Genomic DNA, 23,446 nt, shown 5'->3' on the forward strand with positions numbered 1-23,446 from the left:
AACACACACCTTACCGACTAGTCTCACTTTAATTTCATGATCACAAACCTTAAGCGAAGCCGCAGGGCTGCCCAGCCATCCTACCACATTTGTAGGGCACCTGTTTCAAAGTTTTCCTGGAGCCTGGCCTAAGCTGGCCACTGGTTAGCCAACAAAGTCAAATCACTTTCCCTTTCTCAACTCCCACGTACTCTGCACCTTCAAAGCTTCCCATGCCCTCTCGGTCCTTCTCACTGCCAATGAATGACTGTACTTCTTATTTCACTGAGAAGACAAGCAATCACAAGAGAATGTCCACATCCTTGCAACTCCAAATCTACCATCCTACCTGCATCTGTTGTCTGCCCTCCCTCCTGCTACAACCCCTGGACTGCCTATGCTCCCCAACCTGAGGCCACCCCTTCCACATAGGCATGAATCTCATCTGCTCTTGTTACGCAAGGGTTCTATTTCTGCAAGTTCTGCCTCTGTCTCTGCTCATTAGGGGCTCCCTCTCTACTGGAGTATTCCCATCAGATATAAACATGCTGTACAGTAAAGGAAACCAGCAACAAAGTGAAAAGACAACCTACTGAATTGGAAAAGATATTTGCCAGTGAAATGTCCAATAAGGGGTTTCTATCCAAAATACATAAATAACTCATACAACTTAACACCAAAAAACCAAACATATTAAATAATGGGCAGAGGACCAGAATAGACATTTCTCTAAAGAGGACATACTAAATGGTCAATAGACATATGAAAAGATGCTCAACATCACTTATCACTAGGGAAATGCAAATTAAAACTATAATGAGGTATCACCTCACACTTCTCAGAATGGCTACTATTAATAAATCAAACAACAAGTGTCAGCGAGTATGTGGAAAAAAGGGAACCCTCATGTATTGTTGATGGAAAGGTATATTTGTGCAGCTACTATGGAATACAGTATGGAGATTCCTCAAAAAGTTCAAAGTAGAACTATAATATGAACCAACAAGTCCACTTCTGAGTATTTACCTGAAGAAACACAAAACACTAATTCAAAAAGACATATGCACCCCTAAGTTTATTGCAGCATTATTTACAATAGGGAAGTTATGGAAGCAACCTAAGTGTCCACCAACAGATGAATGGATAAAGAAGTTGTGGTACATATATACAATGGAATATTATTACTTTGCCATAAAATAGAATGAAATCTTGCCATTTGCAACAACATGGATGGGCCTTGATTGTATTTTGTTAAGTGAAATAAGTCAGACAGAAAAAGACAAATATCATATGATTTCACTTATATTGAGTATGTAGAATCTTAAAAGCAAAATAAATGAACACACAAAACAGAAAGAAACTCACAGATACAGAGAACAGTTGATGGTTACCAGCTGGGAGGTGGGTTGGGGAGACAGGTGAAAAAAGTGAAGGGATTAAGATGTACAAATGGCCAGTTATAAAAAGAGTCATAAGGATGTAAAGAACAGCACAGGGAATATTACAATAATATTACAATAACTATGTTTGGTGCCAGATGGGTGCTAGGCTTATTGGGGTGATCATTTTTAAAGTTATATAAATCCCTAGTCACTATGTTGTATGCCTGAAACTAATATAATATTGTAAGTAAAGTGCAAATGAAAAAAATTGTTTTAAAGGTATAAACATGTTGAAATATGGCTCACAATTTTTAAAAAAACTTTCCTGGACTCCACAGTGCCCCCTATGGTTACCGTTCCGGTTTTCTGCTCCTCTTTACTGTCCCTCTCCAGCCACAAGTCCTTCACGTCCCTTTGGATGAATGCCATCCTGCCTTCCTGACAAGTACCATGTAACACAGCCAAATCCTACCACACTTTTGACTGCATTCAACACTGACCTGCCTTCCTTCTGAATGTCAGGAACTCCCTACGTGACACACACTTGCTCCTCGTGATGTTTTAATTCACACCTAGGAACGGTTCTCCATCGCAACTCCTGCAACTTAACATAACAAGTCTTCATAATTCCTAAGATGTACTGTTGGCCTCTTTCCAGAAGCTCAATGGTGATATTCCTGCAAAAGGCCCCTGTGTGCAGGCACTTGTGTCAATGACACTTCCCTACATGGCTGCTGTTTGCCCACCCAGTGCTAAAGAGTTGGTGGTCTACCCTGGCCAGTGCGTCTCAATGGGTTGGAGGATCGTTCCAAAAAATGGAAGGCCACAAGCTCAATTCTCAGTCAGGGCACATGCCTAGGTTAAGAGTTCTAGTAGGGGGCACGTACAGAAAGCAACTGATGGATGTTTCTCTCTCTCCCTCCCTTCCCCTCTCTCTAAATTCAATTAAGAATGTCCTTGGGTGAGGATAAAAAATAAAAATGAAAATAAAAAGAGTCAGTGGCCTTATCATACAATCAATTCGCCTTTGGCATGTTCAACAGTGCCTTTCCCCAGTGCCGGCCTCTCTCTTTCCTCCAGTCTCCCACACTCTCCTCATCTAGCATTGCTTCCCCCTATCAAGCAGATGTCACCAGATCTGCAAGCCATTCCTTCCCCGATCTCCCTTATCCGCCCCCCCCCCCACCAGAGAAATGTCCTGTTAGAACTTCCCAATGACGGACCCTCCTAGGAATGCGCGAGGACGAGGGACACTTGTCCAGTCACCACGGGCCTGGAATACGGACACTCCCCTCCCAGCCCCACCCCACCGTGGCCAGCAGCCACTTTTATCCAAACACTCTTCCCACTCATTTTTTAGAGGCCTAGAATGCCAAGCTCTGCCTGTAATATTCAGTTTGCTTCTCATGATGAAGTCTTGCTAAGAGGTGGTACTGGTTAAGGCAGGATTTAATTACCTTGGGCCAAAGATCATGGGAAAGTCAGGACAAAGGGCTAGGATAATATAATCAGTGTAAGTTAACAATTACAAAGCAGAATTGGTAAGTTTCTAAGCATGAAAATATTTTGGAGATAGCTGATTTAGCTGGAATGTTGAATGATAACTTTCCTGGGTTTCTAACATGCTAGAAGTATATAGACAAATGTCTGTGTTCAACCCTAAGCTGTATGGTTGATGTATGAGGGAGAAACAACAACAACAAAATAAGCAATTCACTAACCTTAATCCAGATTCTTGGGTAAATGGTACTGGTATGTGCCCTAAGAATCTTCTGAAATGGTTCCAAATCATAGACCAGAACAAAAATAACATTAAGAGCCTCTAACCAAAGAGCAATGCAAACACATGCTATAAGCCAGTCTGGGAAATACTGCCCAAAGAGCTCAGTCTGAGTCTGGGCAAGATAATGTTCACCAGGTAAAACACTCAACTCCATTGCTTTTCAAACTGAGCTCCAAAATCTACCTACATCAGGATCTCCTGGGAGTTCCTTTTAACCATACAGACTGGAAGGGGTAGGAGGGTCCCTTCAGATCAGCTAAATTAAACTTTCTGGAGGTAGGTGCCTGAAATCTGCACATTTAAAGATCTCCCTTGATGATTTTACTGTATCTAACACTTAAGAACCACTTGTCTATTATGATCACTTGGATTTTCTTAAATATCCTGGGGAAAAAATCAGCCTAGTACAATCAGTTCGCTGGACATAGTCATTTAGAGGTTCGGCCCCGGCAACTGTGGTTGTGACTGTCGTGTAGCACACTGATTGTTCTACAGCTCAGCTCTGCCCAAGTCAGTTTCTGTTCAGAAAATGAACAAGGGTGTCATTCAAGGACAAATGTCTCAGCCTAGCCCTCCCAGCCCTCAGGAACATGCTTCCCTTTTATTATACCTATGAATGAATCAGTCACTTCTGTCTATTCATTAGTGTTCCCCAAAATCACTTTCTTGAAAAAAAAAAATTAAACCATATCCATTGCATTCCCAGCATTCACTCATTCCTGCACTCACTCAACCAACCAGGCATTTATTGAACACGTAGGACTCGCCAAATCCTGCTCTAGGCATTAAGAATCCACAATTGAGCCCTGGCTGGTATGCTCAGTGGACTGAACATCAGTCTGTGAACAGAAAGGTTACCAGTTCAATTCCTGGTCAGGGCACATACTTAGGTTACAGGCCAGTACCCAGATGGGGGCATGTGAGAGGCAGCCAATCGAGATGTTTCTCTCCCTCTCTTTCTCCTTCCCTCTCCCTCTCTCGAAAAATAAATAGAATCATTAAAAAATAAAAAGAATCCACAGTTGAAAAAGATAGCTGAAAAAGTACTTTCTCTAAGAAATTATTTCCCATGTAAAAATTTGCTTAGTCTTCTCTTGAGGAATTTATTATATTCAGCTCTGACCTATAGTTATTCATTTTGATATCTTCCTTTCCTTGTGAAATGCAAGCTCCTTGGTGGCAAACAATGCCTCTCTCATCTCTGTATGCCCCCAAACTAGTGTCAGTAGATGCTTTCTGAACTGGATCAAATTTAATTTCAATCAAAGTGATTTTTGTGTTTGTGAAACGAAATCAATTTGAAGCACCAAGTCTGGCTATGCATGAATTTTTGCAATTCTATCATTGGACAAAGCACAGTTTTAACAGATGGTTCTTTAAAAATAGATATGAGATTTTAAAAATAGTTTAAGCCGAGCATGAGAATGTGGGCTCCAGTCAAGCTAACTGACATCTGGAGAATCAAGTTGACAAAGTAACAGGTTTTCAGGAGGTCAAGCATGTAGTCTGAGCCAGCCCACCCTTCTGTCAGGGGAACAGTCTCAAACGTAGGACAAAGAAAGGGGTGCCTTTAACACCACACACTTTTAGTCAATCCACCAATGCCTTAGCCATTTGTCACCTTTGTTATCTCAATATAAGAGCCTCAGGAAACCATTCTTTAAAAATGAACCCCTTAAATAGGACACCAGAGACACATCCATGAAAAAATCATTGGCCCTGGCTGGTGTGGCTCAGTGGATTGAGTGCTGGCCTGAGGACTGAAGGGTGACCAGTTCAGTTCCCAGTCAGGGCACATGCCTGGGTTGTTGGCCAGGTCCCCAGTTGGGGGTGTGTGAGAGGCAACCAATCAATGTATTTCTCACACACTGATGTTTCTCTCCCTCTCTTTATCCCTCCCTTCCTGTTTCTCTAAAATAAATAAATAAAATCTTTAAAAAAAAAATAAGCTGGACTTCATCAAAATTAAAAATTCCTGCTCTGCAGAAGACAAGTCAAAAAGATTCAAAAACAAGTGTAGACTGAGAGAAAATATTTGCAAATAGACACATTTTATAAAGGACTGCTATTTAAACTATACCAAAAACTCAACAATAAGAAAACAAACAACCTGATTAAAATGGATCAGAGACCTTAACAGACAAATGGCAAGTAAGTATATGAAAAGATGCTCCACACCATGTGTCATCAGGGAAATGCAAATTAAAATGAATTACCACTATATTCTTATTGGAATGGCTCAAATCTGCATCACTGACAAAACCATATGCTGGTGAGGAAGTCATTCATTGTTGGTGGCAATGTAAATGGTACAGACACTTTTGAAGATAGTTCGGAAGTTTCTTACAAAACTAAACATATATTCATACCATACAATCCAGCAATCAAACTCTTTGGTATTTTACCCAAAGGAATTGAAAATGTATGTCCACAAAACAAACAAACAAAACAAAACAAAAATGCACATGAATGTTTATACCAGCTTTATTCATAATTGCCAAATTTGGAAACAATCAAGATGTCTCTCAGTAGGGGAATGGATAAATAAAATGTGGTACATCCAAACAATGGAATATTATTCAGCACTGAAAAAAAATGCTATCAAGCCATGAAAAGACATGGTGGAATCTTAAATGTATATTACTAAGTGAAAGAAACCAATCTTAAAAGGCTCTATACTGCATGATTCCAACTCTCAGATATCCTGGTAAAAGGAAAACTTCAGAGACAATAAAACAATCAGCGGTTACCGAAGGTTGTGGGTGGAAAAGAATGAACATGCAAAGGACAGAGGATCTTCAGGGCACTGAAAATACTCTATATTATATTATAATGATGAATACATGTCATTATATGTTATATATTTGTCCAAACCCAAAGAACTATGGAGATTATGGTGTGTCAAAGTAGGTTCATTCTTCATAAAAAATGTACCATTCCGGTGAGCGATATTGATAACCGGGGCGGGGCGGGGGCGCTATCTATCTGTGAGGGCAAAGGTGTATGGGAAATCTCTGTACCTTCCTCTCAATTTTGTGGTAAACCTAAAACTGCTCTAAAATAAAGTCTTAAAAAACACACACACATGAACCCCTCAGGTATTCAATAGCTGTGACCCATGGTCATAATTAGTTTCTTCAGCTTGCAGGGGTGAATTTTCCTGAAAACCTTCACTTCTACAATATGTTCTATCATTAATATTTCAAATTTCTCCTTTACAGGACCAACTATGTAGATGATAACCTATAAAATCAATGCAGGTAGTTGTGAATAGTCATTACCTGAGAAATATAGGGGACTGTGAGTGATTTGAACTTCCTGTGTCTTTCATGTCTGTGATATTTACATTTTTATAAGCCAGTATTGCTTTTGTACTCAAGATTAACAAGCTCAAATTTTTTAAATTCAAAAATATCTGTATAAATTAGAGGAAGCATACTCTTTATCTTTGTATTGAATGGTAAAGGTTATTTTGTTTATTTTTAAGAGTTGACTGACAGGAGGGGAACAATATTCTGGGCCAGGTGCCCCATTTAGTCATCAAGGTCTGCGGTAGCAGGAGGTGTGGCTGTCTTGCTATTATTTCTCTGTCCAGCTTGTTGGTCTCACCTTCTCCTAAGACTGTAAATTGTGTTGGGGTGTTTGCGTGTGTGTCTTCCCCAGCATGGAGCTGTAGTAAGTATTCAAAGATATCTTTGATTAGTTTAATTGAATTGTCACATTAAGACAAAAAGTGTTTTCCCCTGAAACACTCAGATAATCTAGGATATTGAAAGATGTATATTTTTTAATGCTAAAGAAATGTTTCTTTTAGTTGGATTATGAAGCCAACCTTCAGAATGCTAACCTTGACCCAGCCTTGGTGAATATTCATCTTACAGAACAAAGACACTTTCAGATCAAAGAACCCCGTTCATTTTTTAAATAAAGAAATTTCACTTTGTTGTCTCACACAACTCATTTGGAGGCCAATACTTGGTAAAATTCTTTGTTTGAAATAAAAAAAAAAAAAAAAAAAAAAAAGGAACCGAAGTTCTGGTTCACTTCCTATCTCCATGCAGCAGTATCAGGGACTCTGAAGAGCTGAGGAAGACCTTGGCCAACTGCCATTGCAGGGCCAATGGGAGTCTGCTTCCTGAGAGGGTGGGTGACTCTCAGTCCCCATACACTTCTGGGAAATTCGTGACAATCTGGGAAGCGAGAAGGGGCCTCAGGCAAAGAAAGCCTAGAGAGTAAGGATTTTCTTCCTTGGTTTAGAAGTTCAAGAGTTGGTGCTTTTCTCATTTCTAAGGAGGCGGCCTTTGCTCCAGGGAAATCGTGTGCTCTCTGAGTTTGGGCTTGCACGGGCTCTTCTCAGGAGAAGGAAGCTCCTCTACACTCCCAGTAACATAATAAACTTGTTACTCTCAAAGTCTTTTGGGTCCATTAGGGAATAACCTTGTTTTTTAAAGATAATTTTAAAAGAAAGCATTTAGTTGTTTCAACATCACACTGAGCCAAACCAGACCATCCTTTTCTAATAGTTCTGCTGTTTAGAGGAAGCAATTTGAATGTTCGTACAGAGCATGCAGGCCAACTGACCTCATGACTGCAAGCCACCTAGACTTCTTTTTGTAATAATAGTAGTAATAATAATAATAATAGTCACCCTTAAGGTAGTACTTACTGTATGCCAGACAGTGGGCTAAGTACTTTCTATTCATTATCTCATTTAATCCTTGCAACAACTTTACAATGGTAAATGCTGCTGCTATATACCCACATTGCAGGAAAGGAAGCTGAGATTCAGAGAGGTTACACAAAGTCACATGGCTAATTAACCATAGGTACAGAATCCAAGCTGGGCCAGTCCGAACCCCAAGCTCCTGGTCTTATCCCTAATGGTACACCTTCAGGATAAAAATGTCTTGTATCGAAACCTGTGCAGCATTTACCATTCCTAGCACTGCAGCATCTAGCGATGGGTTAAGAAACATAACAACTGTACTCCATAGATACTAAGAAATGACATAGCACCAATTTACTATAAAGTACACGTTTACTCCTTTCATTTGAATGAACTAGAGTATTATTTGTTCCCTAAAGGCCTGGCTGAACAGGTGACACAAAAAGGCCCATTTAGCATTTTGGCTTTTGAAATGGAATACACATAGTGAAACTCCCTCTTATCTACCAGTGTGCTGGGTTCAACAGTGTCCTCCCAAAAGTCATGCCCATCTGTAACCTCAGAGGGTGACCTTATCTGGAAATAAGGTCTTTGTAGATGTCATCAAGATGAGGTCATACTGGCTTAGGATGGGCCTATTCCAATGACTAGTGTCCTTGTAAGAGGTGAGAAATGTGGACACAGACACCCAGAGAGGGGAACACCGCGGGAAGGCAGACACACACAGGAGAACACACTATGTGACGACAGAGGCAGGGACTGCAGGGACGGCTCTGTAGCCGCGGGACACCATGGACGGCCAGCCCCCACAGAAGCTAGGAGAGAGGCATGGAAAAGATTCTCCCTCAAAGTTCCCAGCAGGACCCAACCCTGCCGACACCTTGATTTCAGGCTCATAGTCTAAAGAAATGTGAGAGAATAAATTTCTCTTAAGTCATTCCATGTGTGGTGCTTTATCACAGCTGCCTTAGGGAACTAAGACACAGGGTCCAGCTTCGGAAAAACATCTTTGTGAAGAAAGGTACCCTGATCCTCCCAATTCAGAGGTGACTCCAGATACCCCACCAGCTGGGGCTGCTTTTTGTGGGCCAGAAAGTACCTACAACCCTTCCAGGCCGATGCAACAATCAGTGAAGGTGGTGAGAGGGACACGGGCAGGACTGCTCAGCTCGGCCGCTGACGGTGTGCTGTTCAAGACCAGCAGGTTTCCTCAGCGTTTCATTTGTCATCACTGTTGTGGCAGCAAGAGGGAGCCACTGCAGAGTTCCTGTGGGACTGAGAGTGTCTGGGGACCCAGCGATATAGCCCATGGTGCTCCTGGGCACAGGGTGTCTGCAAAATGTGTCGCTGATGTGCTGGGGCTATGCCAACGCCAACTGTCCCCGAGGAAGAAGGAGCCCCTGACCTATGCCAGACACTCGCAACTACTTGGTCAATAAATGGATTAAAAGCTGAATCCTGGGCCATCTGTGGGGTGTGAGGGAGTGGGGCAGTGGCTGGGGGCAGGCTGGGGTGAGAAGAGAAGTCAGGCAGGAGTGGAGCAGGGACGCCACAGGGCAGGCAGGGAGGCGCTGCCGCGGACACCGAGCAGACCGCTCAGGGCGTTCAGAGCCAACAGAAATGAAGAGAAAATAAAACCCGAGAAGCCAAACCGGGCAAGGAGAAGTGCCAGGGAGAAGGAAATTCTCCAGGAAGGAGAATTTCAAGGCAGCAAGTGAGTGTGCGGGACAAAGCGCCCCTTCCTTGTTGGGGCACATGCCAAGGCTGGGGAAATGGGGAGGTGCTTGGTGACTCAGCTCAGGACAGAGGAAGGGACACAGGCACTTTAGCATCACATCCCCGTGGAAAGACTAAGAGGAGTTCAATCTCAGCTGTGTGGAAGGCCTGACTGTCTGGCAGACTTCCTTCCACCTGTGACCCACAGCCCTTCTTCGGGCCGCCAGCCCCGACCCCATCCTGAGCAGCACCTCATGGCCCCAAATGACTGAGAAGTCACGTCAGAGAACAAGGAGAGGAAGGTGGGTTATGCAAAATTTCAGTTGTTTAAAGGACTGAAGAGCTGCATGGGGGGCCGGGAGGAGTCAAGGCCAAGGGCACTGACCAGGAGACTCGAGGCTTAGAGCACAGCCTGGTGACCGCACACTTGGAGGTGAAGAGACACACAAAGAGAGTAGAGGCCAATATTGGAACCTGATCCAGGGGACGCTGCATGGGGAGGAAGCTACAAACCCTTGTAGCAAAGACTTGCTTAGAACCTTCTGCTGGCATCTGTGAGTACTGGATTGGCCCCCTCTGAGGCTGGTCAGTAAGGAGCTGTCTCGCCCTTCTCTTCGCCCTTGAAGCACATTTGGCAAACAGCTATAATGTCCCTATTCAGGGCAGCTCCACCTGCCTCACAGGGCCCTGTCTAGGTGGGCAGAGAGCTACAGACAGTGTGAGGATATGGAAGGCTTTCTCGGAGACTCCTTATGTGTCTTTAGTAGAATTCCCCTGGGGTAGGCTGGGCCTTCAGCAGGGTCAGCTTACCTCCTGTGCCTGGCACACCTGTCCCATTGGCGTCATTTGGATGTGGAGTTGAAGGTGGATCATAGCCAATCACCAAGTCAATGGTGGCCTGGGTAGAAACAATGCATTACAGACAGGATCAGTGCAGGGCATTGGAATGCTACGGACCCAGGGCAAACCAGTTCAGCAGGAGTAAAAGTTCTAGGAGGGTTAAGCAAGGAGATAGGAAACTGAGAAGAAGAAGAAGGATGACACACTCCACTGTTCCTGTCTTCCCACGTGTGAGCCAGGTGGAGTGGGAAAGCCTGGGAAAGGAGTTACCTGTTACAGGTTGCCAAGTATCTCACTGCTAAAGGGCAACCTCATAAACTGGAAGTTGGGACAGGTAAGCATGAACTTGTAATTAGCCTCCAATCACGGAATCACAGCCACAGAGGCTACTTTTAAATAATTATGTTATTTGTTTGCTCATTGACTCCTTTATTAGTTGCTGAAATTTATTTTCATACCTCTCTAGAAAAGAATTTTGAGTGACTAATTAAAGATTATATAACAATGCGATTCATAAAATAAAATAAAAAGGGAATCAAGTTTGATTAAAGATGAAAAAATATGCAAATCATTAAGTTCAGGATAACTGACTCTTGCAATAAAATATGACCCCAAGATGGCCAGGAGCCAAGGCAAGATTTGAGAACTGAAAATGCTTTGTAACCTTCATTATGAGAAAAAAGGAAACATGCTAATTCCTTACAGGAGATAAAGGTATTCTTACTTTTAAAATCTGAAATAAATTTCTCACATGGAGCTTTGTTTTATGGAAAAGTTTCCTATACTTTTATATTTCATTGACCTGCAAAAGTTCAAAAGAGTTTGCTGGGGGATGTGAACACATGCCCACAGTTGTTATCAACCAAAAAGAAATAAATTTTAACAGCAAAAATGGAAAAGTACAAACCTCAGAATAAAGAAATTCCTTTGCAAATAAAAATTGTGTGCATGCACACATACACATCCCACACCGAGGTTACCAATTAAAATACAGACAAAATATTTAGGACATACTTATACTAAAAAATCATTTATTGCTTATCTGAAATTCAAATGTAAAAGGTCATCCTATACTTTCATTTGTTACTTTGCTACATCTGACTCCTCCTCTCTCCTCTCCTTCACCTCCCTCCCTGCCTCTTTTTTTTTTTATCTGTCTAGCCTCCAGTGAATATTCCCTCATTGATGAGCACATTCTGTGGCCAGCCAGGAACTATGATCTGGGAGACACTGAACAGGATAATAAATGGTGTCCCCAACAACTGTTCAATGGCAAATAAAGACTCGTAGGAGGAGCATGTTATGCTAAAGACCCAAGCCACAACAGGAAGACCAAACGCAGGGAGCACTGAGGGGGTCAGCTGCTAAGCTTAATCAAATAATCAAACTTTCAAAACCTAGAAGAGTGTGAAAAGCTCAACCCTGGGATCAGCAGTTTCCCAATAACCTCAGTAATCCCAAAGGTAGTCTAGGGACCACTAACAGGGACAAGAGGATACCAAGGACGCCAGGCTTGAGACCTCTGATCTTCCCTACTCTATTCAATCACCATAGTTATGCCATTGTACAGAAGTTATGCTTTTTTCTGTGCTTAAAAAAAAAAAAAGAAAGAAAAGAAAAGGTAGCCAGAAAAAAATCATTGACTTGTACCATGTTTCCTAAGTATCATTTTGTTCAGTGAGGTTTTGGGTAGAGAGATTATAGCTGACATTCTGAATTTATATTTTATGGTTGCAATGCTGATTCTCACAGGAAACCTAGTTTTGGTGACTAGATCAGCAAAATCAACATTCCCAATGGATGCTGAGAAGCCCAACCTATGTTATTTCCCACAGGGATGCCCTCGTTTAGTATAAAATTTCCTTCCTTTGCCCAGACTCCCAAGCAAGATGAATTGATTAGAAAAAAGGAAGGTGTCAGAGGTTAATGACATAGAATGGCAGCTTCATGAAAGCTCATTAGCAATCATATGAAATCTGAGAGCTGTGATGTTTGCGTCCATTTTTTTTAAGCGCACTCAAGGAAAAGAATTCTGGTTTCATGTCAGACAATATCAACATGGACTTATTTAGAAAGGTGTGATCAGAAAACATACAGCTGCTAATGCAATAATAATAAAGACTGTGTTATTAACATCTTGATATTCCAAAAATTAGTAAGTTGCCTTTCATAGACTGTTTCAAAGAGTGTCTAATACACAGAGCTATACTCACCACACAAATGTCAACACCCAAGTGAACATGCACAGAGCTGTCCCAAGAGAGGGTCCCACTTGCTCTTGAGCATTCTGTTGTAAGAAATCAAATTTACCTAATTTGCTGGTTCTGTGGTTGAGAGTATAGGGTAAAGCCATATTATTTACAAAGGGACTAGTCTATCTCAAAGTCAGTAAGTTTGTGTAAGTGTGTGTATGTAGTGAGCTAATTATAATCTCACACTCTTTTTAAAATAAACTTCTGCTTAATCATCTCACTATAAAGCCATTCAACAAGAGAGAATGCTTACCCCAGTGTCCTGCCCCCTTTCATTTAGCAGGGGGATCAGTTTGTAGGGCAGTGATCTGCTCTGGTCGCCAATCAGGTCCTTCAGGGATACAGAGGCTGTGCCAATTAATCTGCAGAGGAAAGGAGAGACAGTAACCTAAGGGGCATGCTTCCGTTTGTTCATCAGACCTCCCAATTCCCTTCCTATTCACCTGTTATCAATGAAATCACTCATAATGGGCCATTTTGTTCTCATTCTAGAGTGTTTTGATAGTCAACATTGCCTATCAGCCATCATTTCTCCATAGCAAGTAGTCACTTCAAGAGTCTTAATATTTCATGGTGCCCATGAAATATTAAGTCATGAATGAGATGGGTGGGTGAGAGGCAAAGACTGAATTCAGCCCTCTCTCCCCCAGAATCCAGAAAGAAAGAAAAGCAAGACAAAATTCAAGTATTCTTCTCTAATAAAAATTTAAAAGGACCCATAAAACACTGCCCACTGTAAAAGCATCCACTGAAGTAGACACTGAAGTGTAAAGAGGTTGCTAGTTCACTGATGGGGCCACCTTGCTACCCTGTGTACTCTGGAGCAGCATTCAAAAGTTGGATGCGTGCACTTCTCTGTCTTTCTGGACTAAGGGACTGCACTTAGCCTCCAGCACCCATCTACCTCTGAGTGCACTCAACACTGGTACACAGGTGTCCCAGCTCACTGAGTAAAGCTCCCTAATGGCAGGAATTGTTGCCTGATCTGTTTGCTACTCTAACCCCAGTGCCTAGAACATGTATATTTCTTAATAAATATTAATTGAATGAAGGAAAGAATTAATTAAGACTACATGTATTGAGAATAAGACCCAAAACATTTTTTGTAGTCAGGTCACATGATCAAAAAAATTTATAGAATACACATCCTCAGGAAGTTAGTCAATATAAAAAAGTAACCCATGGAATACAATCTGTAAATTGGGGGTTATGACACACAGCATGACTGAGCCTGGGTGAATTGAAAAAGCTTCCTTTGTGAAAGCGAAGACAGCCTGGGGCTGTGCTGTCAGCATGGATACCGGAAGTGAAAAGAAAATAGTGAGAATTTTTAAATGTTAATTACTTATGCCTTACCTACATGTGCAGTGACTTATACTAAACTAATAACTAGCAGATACGATAGCATAGAATATCACTAGCAAAAAAATAGAACACTAAGCACCAAGTCCTCAAAGTGATAGAAGAGATCCCTTATATTAAAAAACTCAAGGTGAAGAAAGTTTAGTTGAGTAGAACACATACCTCTGGGCTTTCCAGCACAGATAATAATCAGAAACATTCATCTTATGGAGAAATATTCATTTTATTTTTAGATGTGGTACAGTTTCTTTAAAAGTCAGGAAGTGAAAGTTTATGTCAACCCAGGCACCTCATTTTGAAAGAGACATATATTCATATCCCCTCCCCACCTCAGATCTCAGAAATAGGACTAGATCGTAGTCTGGGGTCTGTCACCCAACCACACACGTCCAGTTGACTCAGCAATATTAATACTACTAATTAATATTTTATCGCACGAGACCAGAATGTTGCTATGGCATTCGGTTTCACCAAATTACCCAATGATATGAACTATTTGCATATGGTTTCTTGAAAGAGTACACTTTCTTGGACAGAACCCAAGACCAGACACTCAACAACCATAGCATATTCTAATCTCTTCTAATAACACATGTAGAGTCAGTTATCGTCAATGGAAAAGGAAAAGTCTGCCTCCAAAGGGGTAGGAGTGAGCTTTTCAGTTCTTGTAAGTCAATACAAGAGAAATTAGGTCTCTTGGTCAATGCTGAGAATAGATAGGACCTTTACAGAATAATTTTTCAGATGAGTACGTTCACTCAGTATGATTGCTAGATTTTACATGAGTATGGTTTCTCCTCACTTGGATTTTTATTCCCCTGACATATTGAGTACAAAGGTCTACACACGACTCCATCTCCACCAGATGAGACAGGTAAAACACAAGGGGAGAGCCCCTGGTAAAATCTCGTCCATGTCTCCCTCAACCCCACACAGTGTGAGCCTGCGGAAAATTTCTTTCCATGTTTTAAAAACAGGACAGTATTCCAAGGGGTTGTCTGGTTTTTAAGAAGAACAAAATGTGAAAACTACAGCTTTAAAAGTCATCTGAGTAGTATTGAATGTCTAAATCAGGTACTCTTTCTAAAAGATATAGAAACACACTAGATTCTATTCCCGACAGTTCCATGATTCATAACCTAACTTTGATTTAAGTAACGACACCACACCCTTAAATATTCACTGGTCTGCTTTTGCTAACATCAAGATGACCTGAATCTCTACCAGCAATAAATAATCCTTACAACAGAACAGAAAGTACAGCATGCTGGGACAAGGCTGCCGTGAAAGAAGACTGGCCTGGGGGTGGACCAGCAGTTACCAACCTCAGCCCTCCTAACATTTTGAATTGGACAGTTCTTTGTTTTGGAGGCTGTCCTAGGCTTTGTCAGATGTTCAGCAGCATCCTGGGCCTCCACCCACTGACCTCTCAACCTGTTGCCTGGTGAGCATCTCAATTGTCCCCTGGTGAGCAAAACCGCCCCAGGTTGAGAACCATCGGTTAGACGATTCCTGTTCTAGCCTTAACACTGTGTCCCAACTTCCCTCAAGTCCTTGGCTAAGTCACCTAACCCTCTGAGCCCACTTTATTATCTAAAAATAAGTAGATTGAAATAAATAATTCCTCAGACCCTTTTCAACTCTAAAAATCTACCGCTAGACTTATATAGGTAATGTCTTCTACATATACCTATTTAGAAAACCATCTTACGTTAAATATTTCTTTTCTCTCCTCTTGAAGTCTTTGTTTATTGATTTAGGGGAAAAAATATCCTAGATGTTTTCCATAATGGACAATCCAGAACGCTAGGCAAAGTTTCTACCTTCAAAGGTAGTTTGAAATCAAACTTCAATTCATACAAGGTGTCAGGAGGAAAGGTTAGGCCAAGAACAAAAATGTGACACACAGTGAGCAAGAGGTAACACCATAGGGAGTGGTAGGACCTGTGGAGACAACGGGCTTGCCTACAACACAAAGCCCATCTATCTGCTGGCCTTTTATGGCCCTGAATGGTTTTACAACTTTATTCTGACTCAACCCCTGTCTGCTGCTTTCCTTTCCCCAGAAAAGGGTGTGAGAGGGTGGTACCAGACAACTGGCCAAGAATGGAATAAAATAAATGAAGCCAATTAAAAAGTCTCACCTCAATCTTTCCTTTCAGAAATCTTTAGTCCCATTTCTTAAGATTCACTTTTTGGTCATAAAACCCTGATGCTTTTGGGGGGATGGGGAGGTGGGGGGAGGGGGGTGTTATAGGGGCTGTAAAAGAAACTTGAATTTCTTTTTTTCTGAAATAAAGATAAGTGTGTTTAGATAAAAGCCCCCAAATTCTTTTAACTGCTAGGTTGAGCTGAAGAAAAATGCAAACAGTTACAACTTCTACAAGCTTTCACTGGAAGTTGAAGAAAACCTCCCCGATGGGGCCTGGCAGGACTCCAAAGGCAGGCCTGCTGGGCGGGGCCTATTTCCTATGAGGTTGCCTGGATACAAAATACTGTGAGTCTGGGAAATGATGACTTAGCCTCCTACACAGAGGATAAGAGCAGTGCAGTCGGACCACAAGCCAATTTCCTTTAAAGGAGGTGACACTAAACCAAGGACCCTTTTTCTTCATATTACTAACACCATAAATATGTTAGAATGCAATAGAGCGACTTTGCTCTGTATTTTCATGGAAAAATAAGAGTCTCCCTCTGGGCTCCACCCACCACCAAAACAGATGGGCCGCATCTCAAACGAAACTTTATAGTGAAAGAATCTCAAGGCCCTTTGGCTCTCCAGCTTTACTTGTGGAATTAATAAAATGCAGATGTAGTCTGACATAAAGAAAAAGCCAGTCTGCTCCTGTTCCATGAATGTCCATACAGTTTTGGGCTGGGTCTCTATGCAACACTAAACTAGTTCTGAGCAGTGGAAGTAACTACTTGAAAATTAGCTGTTATGATTGGGGGAACAAAAGGGTTTAGCTATAAACTAGTCAACTTAGTCATGCCAGTGTTGGTTAAGAACTTCAACTGTTTCTTTCTTGCTAGAACAAACAGAATCTAGTGTGTTTGAAAAAGAACTTTGGCTTGGACACCAATGTTAACAGCCGCATGCCACTAGGGTGAGTAAGGGCTTTGCTGGCTGAGATCTTAACCCGGGAACTCAAGGCTGTGGCCTTGACACAAATGACAAATGACAAAGCCCCCTGGGCGTGGGGCTGAGCCCTGTACTTTTTTCTAACTCCATTCCCAGGTTTTGGAATCACCGACCTAGCCTGGAGGCTGTGGCAGGGGTGCAGGATTCAGGCACAGCCCACACGGACTCCATGAGGAGGCATTACTGGAAACACCTTCACGGAGGAAAGGAAAACTATGTTGGAGGCTGGAAAGCAATCACTGTTCCCCTGTTTCTGCCCCTAGAGACATCTTAACATCCCATCTTCTGAGAACGAATAACAGTCCCCAGCTGGGCTGGGGACAATGACTTTTCTAAGCTGCTCCAAGATCCCCTGTAGAAAATCTGAAAGGACCCTTACCTACCTACTCTTTGAAGCACCGGGCTCTCAGCCAGCTGAGCCCTGTCATTTTGGCCAGGCCGGTGTGGGAGGGTGGGGAGCTGTCACCCTTCCCCACACAGGCTCCTTCCCTGGGCCAGCGTCCAGCAAGCTCCTCCCATGGCTCCAGGGCAGAAAGTGGGAGAGCCAAGCAAAACACCCTCAAAGGGTGCTCCCCAGGTCGCCTCTCCACTGCACCAGTGGGACATTCTCCTGAGTCTCCAACCAGCCCATCTTCTGAATTAGCTCCTAGCTCACAAACCATTGCTCCAAATGTGGCCCCGAGACTGCTCTGTAGCAGAATCACCAAGAAGGTTATAGACTCCCAGGATCCTGAGTTAAACTTTTTCTTTAATTAATTCTTATACCCAGGGAGTTTGAAAAACAATGGCCTTAGTGGGGCAGGGAACGGTGGAGGGCTGGGGGTTGGAAAGGCAGCTGGCAAAGATCTGGAGAGTAGGGGATGTGCTTTAAAAAGTACATTCAATATGATAATATAGGTTCACATTTGAAAAATGGGCATAGGAATCCAATTGTTTAGTTGAACACAGTAGTAAGCAAAACGCCACTAAAATCTATTTGGCAGGCTTAGTCACATGGTCCCGACCTAAGGCTTCCTCTCCTAACTTCACACCAGGATGGTCAGAGAGCCTTGAGGCCTTTGTCCTGTTCTTCAAAAGGGGGCAGGGGTTTTAGAAAACATAGAAACGCTGCTCTGCACATTGGTTCCCAAACCTGGCTGTGTACAAAGCCCCCTGGGCGTGGGGCTGAGCCCTATATTTTTCTAACTCCATTCCCAGGTTTTGGAATCACCGACCTAGCCTGGAGGCTGTGGCGGGGATGCAGGATTCAGGGCCAGCAACGGGTCCCTTTTTGCCAGGCTTTCCCTGCTCTGCCACCCCTGCTGCAAATGGTGTCACTGGGACAAGGGAAGGAGCCAGGTGAAAGCCCGGGTCTCTGCATCGAAGCCTTCCTGGTCCATGAGGCACCAAGACCAGAGTCAGTTACTTTCTGACTCTGCAAAGGGGCAGGTTAACTAGCCTAACGCCTGGTGTATAGGAGATGCTCAATAATTATTTCTTGAATAAATCAATGTAATCTGCTATTTTGCTCTTTGCACCTGACCAATTCTCCTGCTCATTCAGTCCTCAAAAGTCTGAATCTCTGCTTGCCTGCTTGGGTGGTTTAGCAGAGCTCCTAGAGTCTGTCTCTGTCTAATCCTTCCTCCATTAAAATCAAGGTATATGTTTCATTCATTCATTCACTCATTCACTCACTCACACACTCATCCATCCATCCATCCACCCACCCATGCAGCACTTGGACCTTATGAGGGAAGGAGGACAGAGTGACATAGTGATTAAGAACTTGGAGCGAGGCAGAGTTGGTTAATTTGTACTCATCCTTGTACTACAGGTTAAATTCTCTGAGCCTCAGTGTCCTCATTGGGAAAATGGGCATAATGGAAACTCCTACCTAATAGCATTGTTGTGTGGATGAAAACGGAGCACATACTAAGCTCATGACAAGCTCAGGGGAGGCCCGGATGGCAGGCCTTACAAACATGGAGACGGAAAATAACCACATAGGATAGTTTGAACATAAAAACTCCTGACTAAAAGTGAATCATGGAGGGAAGTCATGTGCTAGGCCTGTAGCCTCCATGACAAAGATCAATCTTTACCTAAGGTAAGCCTGCCTGTTTTGTTTTTTGCATCTAAGATAACATACTTTAAAATGTCACAGTAGTCTTTTCTGGACCCCTCAGGGCACCCCCACCTCACCAGAGCAGGAGACCACAGAACCCCTCCTTGTTATCTTGTTCCTCAAATACCATCTCGATATGCTATAAGTGTTAATTATTAACCATCTTGTACCCACCAGTGTAAAAGAAGTATTTAGTGCCTTTCTGCTTTACTTTTTATCCAATCCCAGAGGTTTCCCTGCTTTGCTTTCTCCTGCTTCCTTAATCTACCACGAATGAATTTCATGTGACTCTCCTTAGGTTTCCTTCTTTTATTTTAATGTACAAAATAAGCTGCAAAACTGCTATTTTCCAGAGCATTTTCCCAACCCCCTGAGATTTTGCTTCCCAGCAATTGTTGTCAGTTTGTCTCAAATAAACTCATAAAAATTCTGTACAGGTTTGGATGTTACTTACCTGGGCAATTATAAGGATAAAAAGACTGATGTGATAAATGCTTAACAATCACTTTTTATAATTATTTCAGATCCTGCTCTAGAAAAAGGAACCTAAAAAAGGCATGTGACTGCAGGCCAGGCCTTGCAGGGAAAGCAGGTCTGAAGCCACGCACAGCCTAAATCACAGGGAAGCAGGTGTATCTATACGGGGGCCTGGGCTGGGCGGCATGAATGAATAGATGAGAATCCGCTGTAACTTCCCATATCCATTTCTATTCAGTCGCTGTGCAGAGTCCTTCAAACCAGTCCTTTCTTTTGTATACATCAAATAACCCCCTCTCCACCCTCAATGCTATATATACCAGGAATCTGTTTGGAAATAATTGCTATTTTCAGGGCTAGACCAGAAGTCAACTTCAAGCTGTAGCTTGAATAAAATCCAACTTAGTGGAACCTGAATGAAGATTTTAAAGCCATACGGCTCATAAGATGCTTCATTATAAAATAGGCCCCAAAACAAAAATGCTATCTAAACCAGATACCCCTCACCTTGTCATTTTCTTCCGTTTCCCTTGCTTTATTTTTCTTCGTCATACTTATCACCATCTGATATACTATATAGGGATTTATCTGTTTATTATCTGTTCCCTCCACTCAGATGTGAGCCCCATGAAAGGCACAGAGGGAGGACCCCCAGCGCCTAGAACAATGTCTGGCACACAATAAACATTAGCAAATATTTGCCGAATAAATAAATTAACTGATACATCATTGAAGATAGCCCAGTGACCTTACAAATGATGTACAGGTTATAAAGCTTCCTCTTCTAAGAGATGGTCTTCCAAGTGCAATTAGAAGATAATTATAGTTCTTGTCATTATAAAACCCCTTTCTCTTGTGGTCTGTCTGGGTGTCTTTGTCCAGGGCTGTGGCCCACGTTTACTTACATGTTAGCAGATGCCGGCCGGACTGCACGGCTGCTTAATTGGCCTCCACAGACAGTGGGCTTCAGCCTCTCCCACAGCCCGAGACAGCTAGCCCAAACCAGCTCTAAACTTTGCATAGCTTTGCCGCTCTGTGGAAAGTATGGATCTAAAAAGAACTCACAACTGAGAATCCTGCTGCACAGTGACATCTGCTCCTGGTTTAGATTTTCACACAGCCTGAGAAGCTGCTGCAGTTGGAAAACCTGCCTCGGCCGTGGGCTGCCCTTCCCCCCTCGCCAGCCACGGCAGGAGAAGGACAGGCCCTGGGGACCACCTCAACAGACCCCACTCTTATGGTTACATCTAGCATGACAGAAGTGAGTCTCATCGCTAGGAGGGATGAAAGATTAAACGCTTGGAGTCAAGGTCTTTTGCCTACATACCGGACATGAAAATATCTCATAAGCAGCACCACCACACTACAGTCCACCAAACTAATTCCATTCCAAACCAGTCTTTCTGTTTTCTCAGATAAGAAAGAAAGAAAGAAAGAAAGAAAGAAAGAAAGAAAGAAAGAAAGAAAGAAAGAAAGAAAGAAAACTTTTGCTCAGGGAGTTAGTATTTTCACCACCCAAACGTGTCTCTTTTCTTTTTCTAATTCTACAGCCCCCAGTATTGCCATGTGTATATCTGTGGGTGTGTTATGTGATCCTCTCACGCTCACATCCTGGCACCCTGACCCGCAGTGCCTGTCGAATCAATCAAGTTCTGAGCTTTGTGTGAAAGGATTTTACGTATCTAGGTTAAATCCCTGTGCTTCCACTTAAAGAGCCAGGTGGCTGTCAGCAGTTTGGGGAGCCTCTCTGAGCCACAGTTTTCTCATCCGTTAGTTGGGGATAAGTCTGTCTCACTGTCATTATTAAAATTAAGTGCAACTATGTGTATAAAAGCATTAACACAATGCCTGGTACATAGTAAGTCCACTATTATTATAGATATTGGCTAATACATTGTTCCAGAGGAAACTGAAGTAATGTTTTCATTACTTATATTAAATGTGCCCTTATGTTTACCATTTACTAAGGAAGCATTAAAGTCCCCTTATCAAGATGAAGGGACTTGCGAGTCACCAATCAGTAAGAGCCAAAATCCAAACTAATCTTACGATCCATCGACCGATCATACAGCTGACCACTTGGCCAGACCTCCCCTTAGGCAAGGGCTGGGGTAAATTTCCTCCTAGGTGTGTTGGCAGGCCTTAGGCAGCTCCCTCTTACTCATTCTGCAGCAGGACAGATGCCTCGTTCAGTGATTTATACTCAGATGACACATCTAACTTTGCTCTGCATTTATGTGGGGGTGTCTGTGATGGTGGTTTTGAATGCACAAGGAGACCCATATGGAGGGGAAAGTAAGAGTACTAGAAATGCAAACTCTTAGAGAGATAATTATGGTCATTTTGTCCCAGACATTGTAATTTGCATCTCTAGATGTTCAATTGGGATTTTTTTTATATCTCCCATGTCTCTGCTTGACATGCTCAAGCATTCTTCTACCTTCTTGAACCGTGGAAATAATTATAATATGTGTTTCATAGTTCATGCTTACTATTAATATTATCTGTTAATAATACATCAGCTTTTTTTCTTCACATTACTAAGGTAAAATCTTTTTGGTACTCTACCCAATGCTCATAAATTAGAAGGTTTTTCCATTCTGGCTGGTGAGAGCATTAACAATTCCCACCCCTGTGTATGTTTCAAGGACTATCCTGTCTGCATCTTCCAGATGGTTCCTTTCCTTGCCTCAAGTAGTTTCCGCACTGACCAGCACTCAGCTGAAGAGTCAGGAGAACCGTCTGTAATCAGGAGCTCTCGCTCTCTCTCTTTCTCTTTCTCTGTGTGTGTGTGTCCCTCTAGACTCCCACCTGTCCCTCCCCAACTCTGGGAGACTACCAGGAGGGGTCTACTGAGTTCCCTCTCCCTGGAAATGCTTTCTAGACATTAAGCTGGGCACTCACAGGGCTCATCCCCGTTATCTCTCTCCTCTCTCTGGGGATCACTGTCCTGTGCTGTTGATTTCCAATATATGAAACCATCATTACATATATTTTATCTAGTTTTTTGGTTGTGTCAGAGAGAAGTCCCACATTTCCCTATCAAAGGGCATGAGCTTTGGGACAGGTGTGTGTTTGTCCTGTGATTCAACCCCTTTGTGTTCTGACTCTTTTGCAGCTTAAACCCAAATTGGAACCAGAAAGCTGTTCCAGAGGGCTGAGCTGGGCAGAATCCACATAAACAGCCCATTATCCATGGGCTAATTGTCAGCTGTAAAGTGCTTTAGAAATGTTCTATTTCATTCATGTGGTTGTAACATAAACTCACTTATTCATTCATCCATTCATTCATTCATTCAACAAACATTTGTTGAAAGTCTACTATGAGCCAGGCTAAGTGCTGGTGTTAAAGCATTGAACATGATAGCTGTGGACCCTCCTGTCTATTAGGGTAAGGTCAAATGAGTAAATAAATTGATAAGAACATTTTAGATGGTGGTAAATGCTGAACTAGATGGAGCAGATGCACAGACCAACACATATCCTTGAGTACTTGTCTAAAACCTAACCCAAATATCTACATGCCTCGATGGACCTGCTCTACCATTTCCACAGAGGAAATAAACCAGGGCAGTAAGATGGAGAGTGATGGCAGGGTGGGTGGTCAGAGATGCGGAAGACAAGTCACACTATACTCCATCTGTTGCAGCTAGAGGGAAAGAGCTTTCCATGCAGAGAAAACAGCAAAGGCAAAAGCCCTGCTTTGATATCTTTTTTCCTCCCTGGCATGTGTGCACATACAC

General features: G+C 42.6%; 1 protein-coding gene across 2 annotated transcripts in view; it reads right to left on the bottom strand.

Annotated features, from left to right (window-relative positions):
* MYOF (myoferlin) overlaps positions 1-23,446 on the bottom strand; it is a 142,252-nt gene that overhangs the window by 93,616 nt on the left and 25,190 nt on the right. For both annotated transcript variants that reach the window (XM_054572867.1, XM_054572866.1), the window contains exons 4-5: positions 12,872-12,980; positions 10,337-10,424 (exon numbers count right to left, since the gene is read on the bottom strand). In XM_054572867.1, coding sequence (XP_054428842.1) covers positions 10,337-10,424; positions 12,872-12,980 — 197 coding nt within the window. The remainder of the gene's footprint in view (positions 1-10,336; positions 10,425-12,871; positions 12,981-23,446) is intronic.

The sequence above is a fragment of the Pteronotus mesoamericanus genome, unplaced genomic scaffold, assembly GCF_021234165.1.
Source record: "Pteronotus mesoamericanus isolate MK-2021 breed Mesoamerican mustached bat unplaced genomic scaffold, CSHL_Meso_final contig_24, whole genome shotgun sequence".
In the NCBI taxonomy this organism is placed as follows: Eukaryota; Metazoa; Chordata; class Mammalia; order Chiroptera; family Mormoopidae; genus Pteronotus; species Pteronotus mesoamericanus.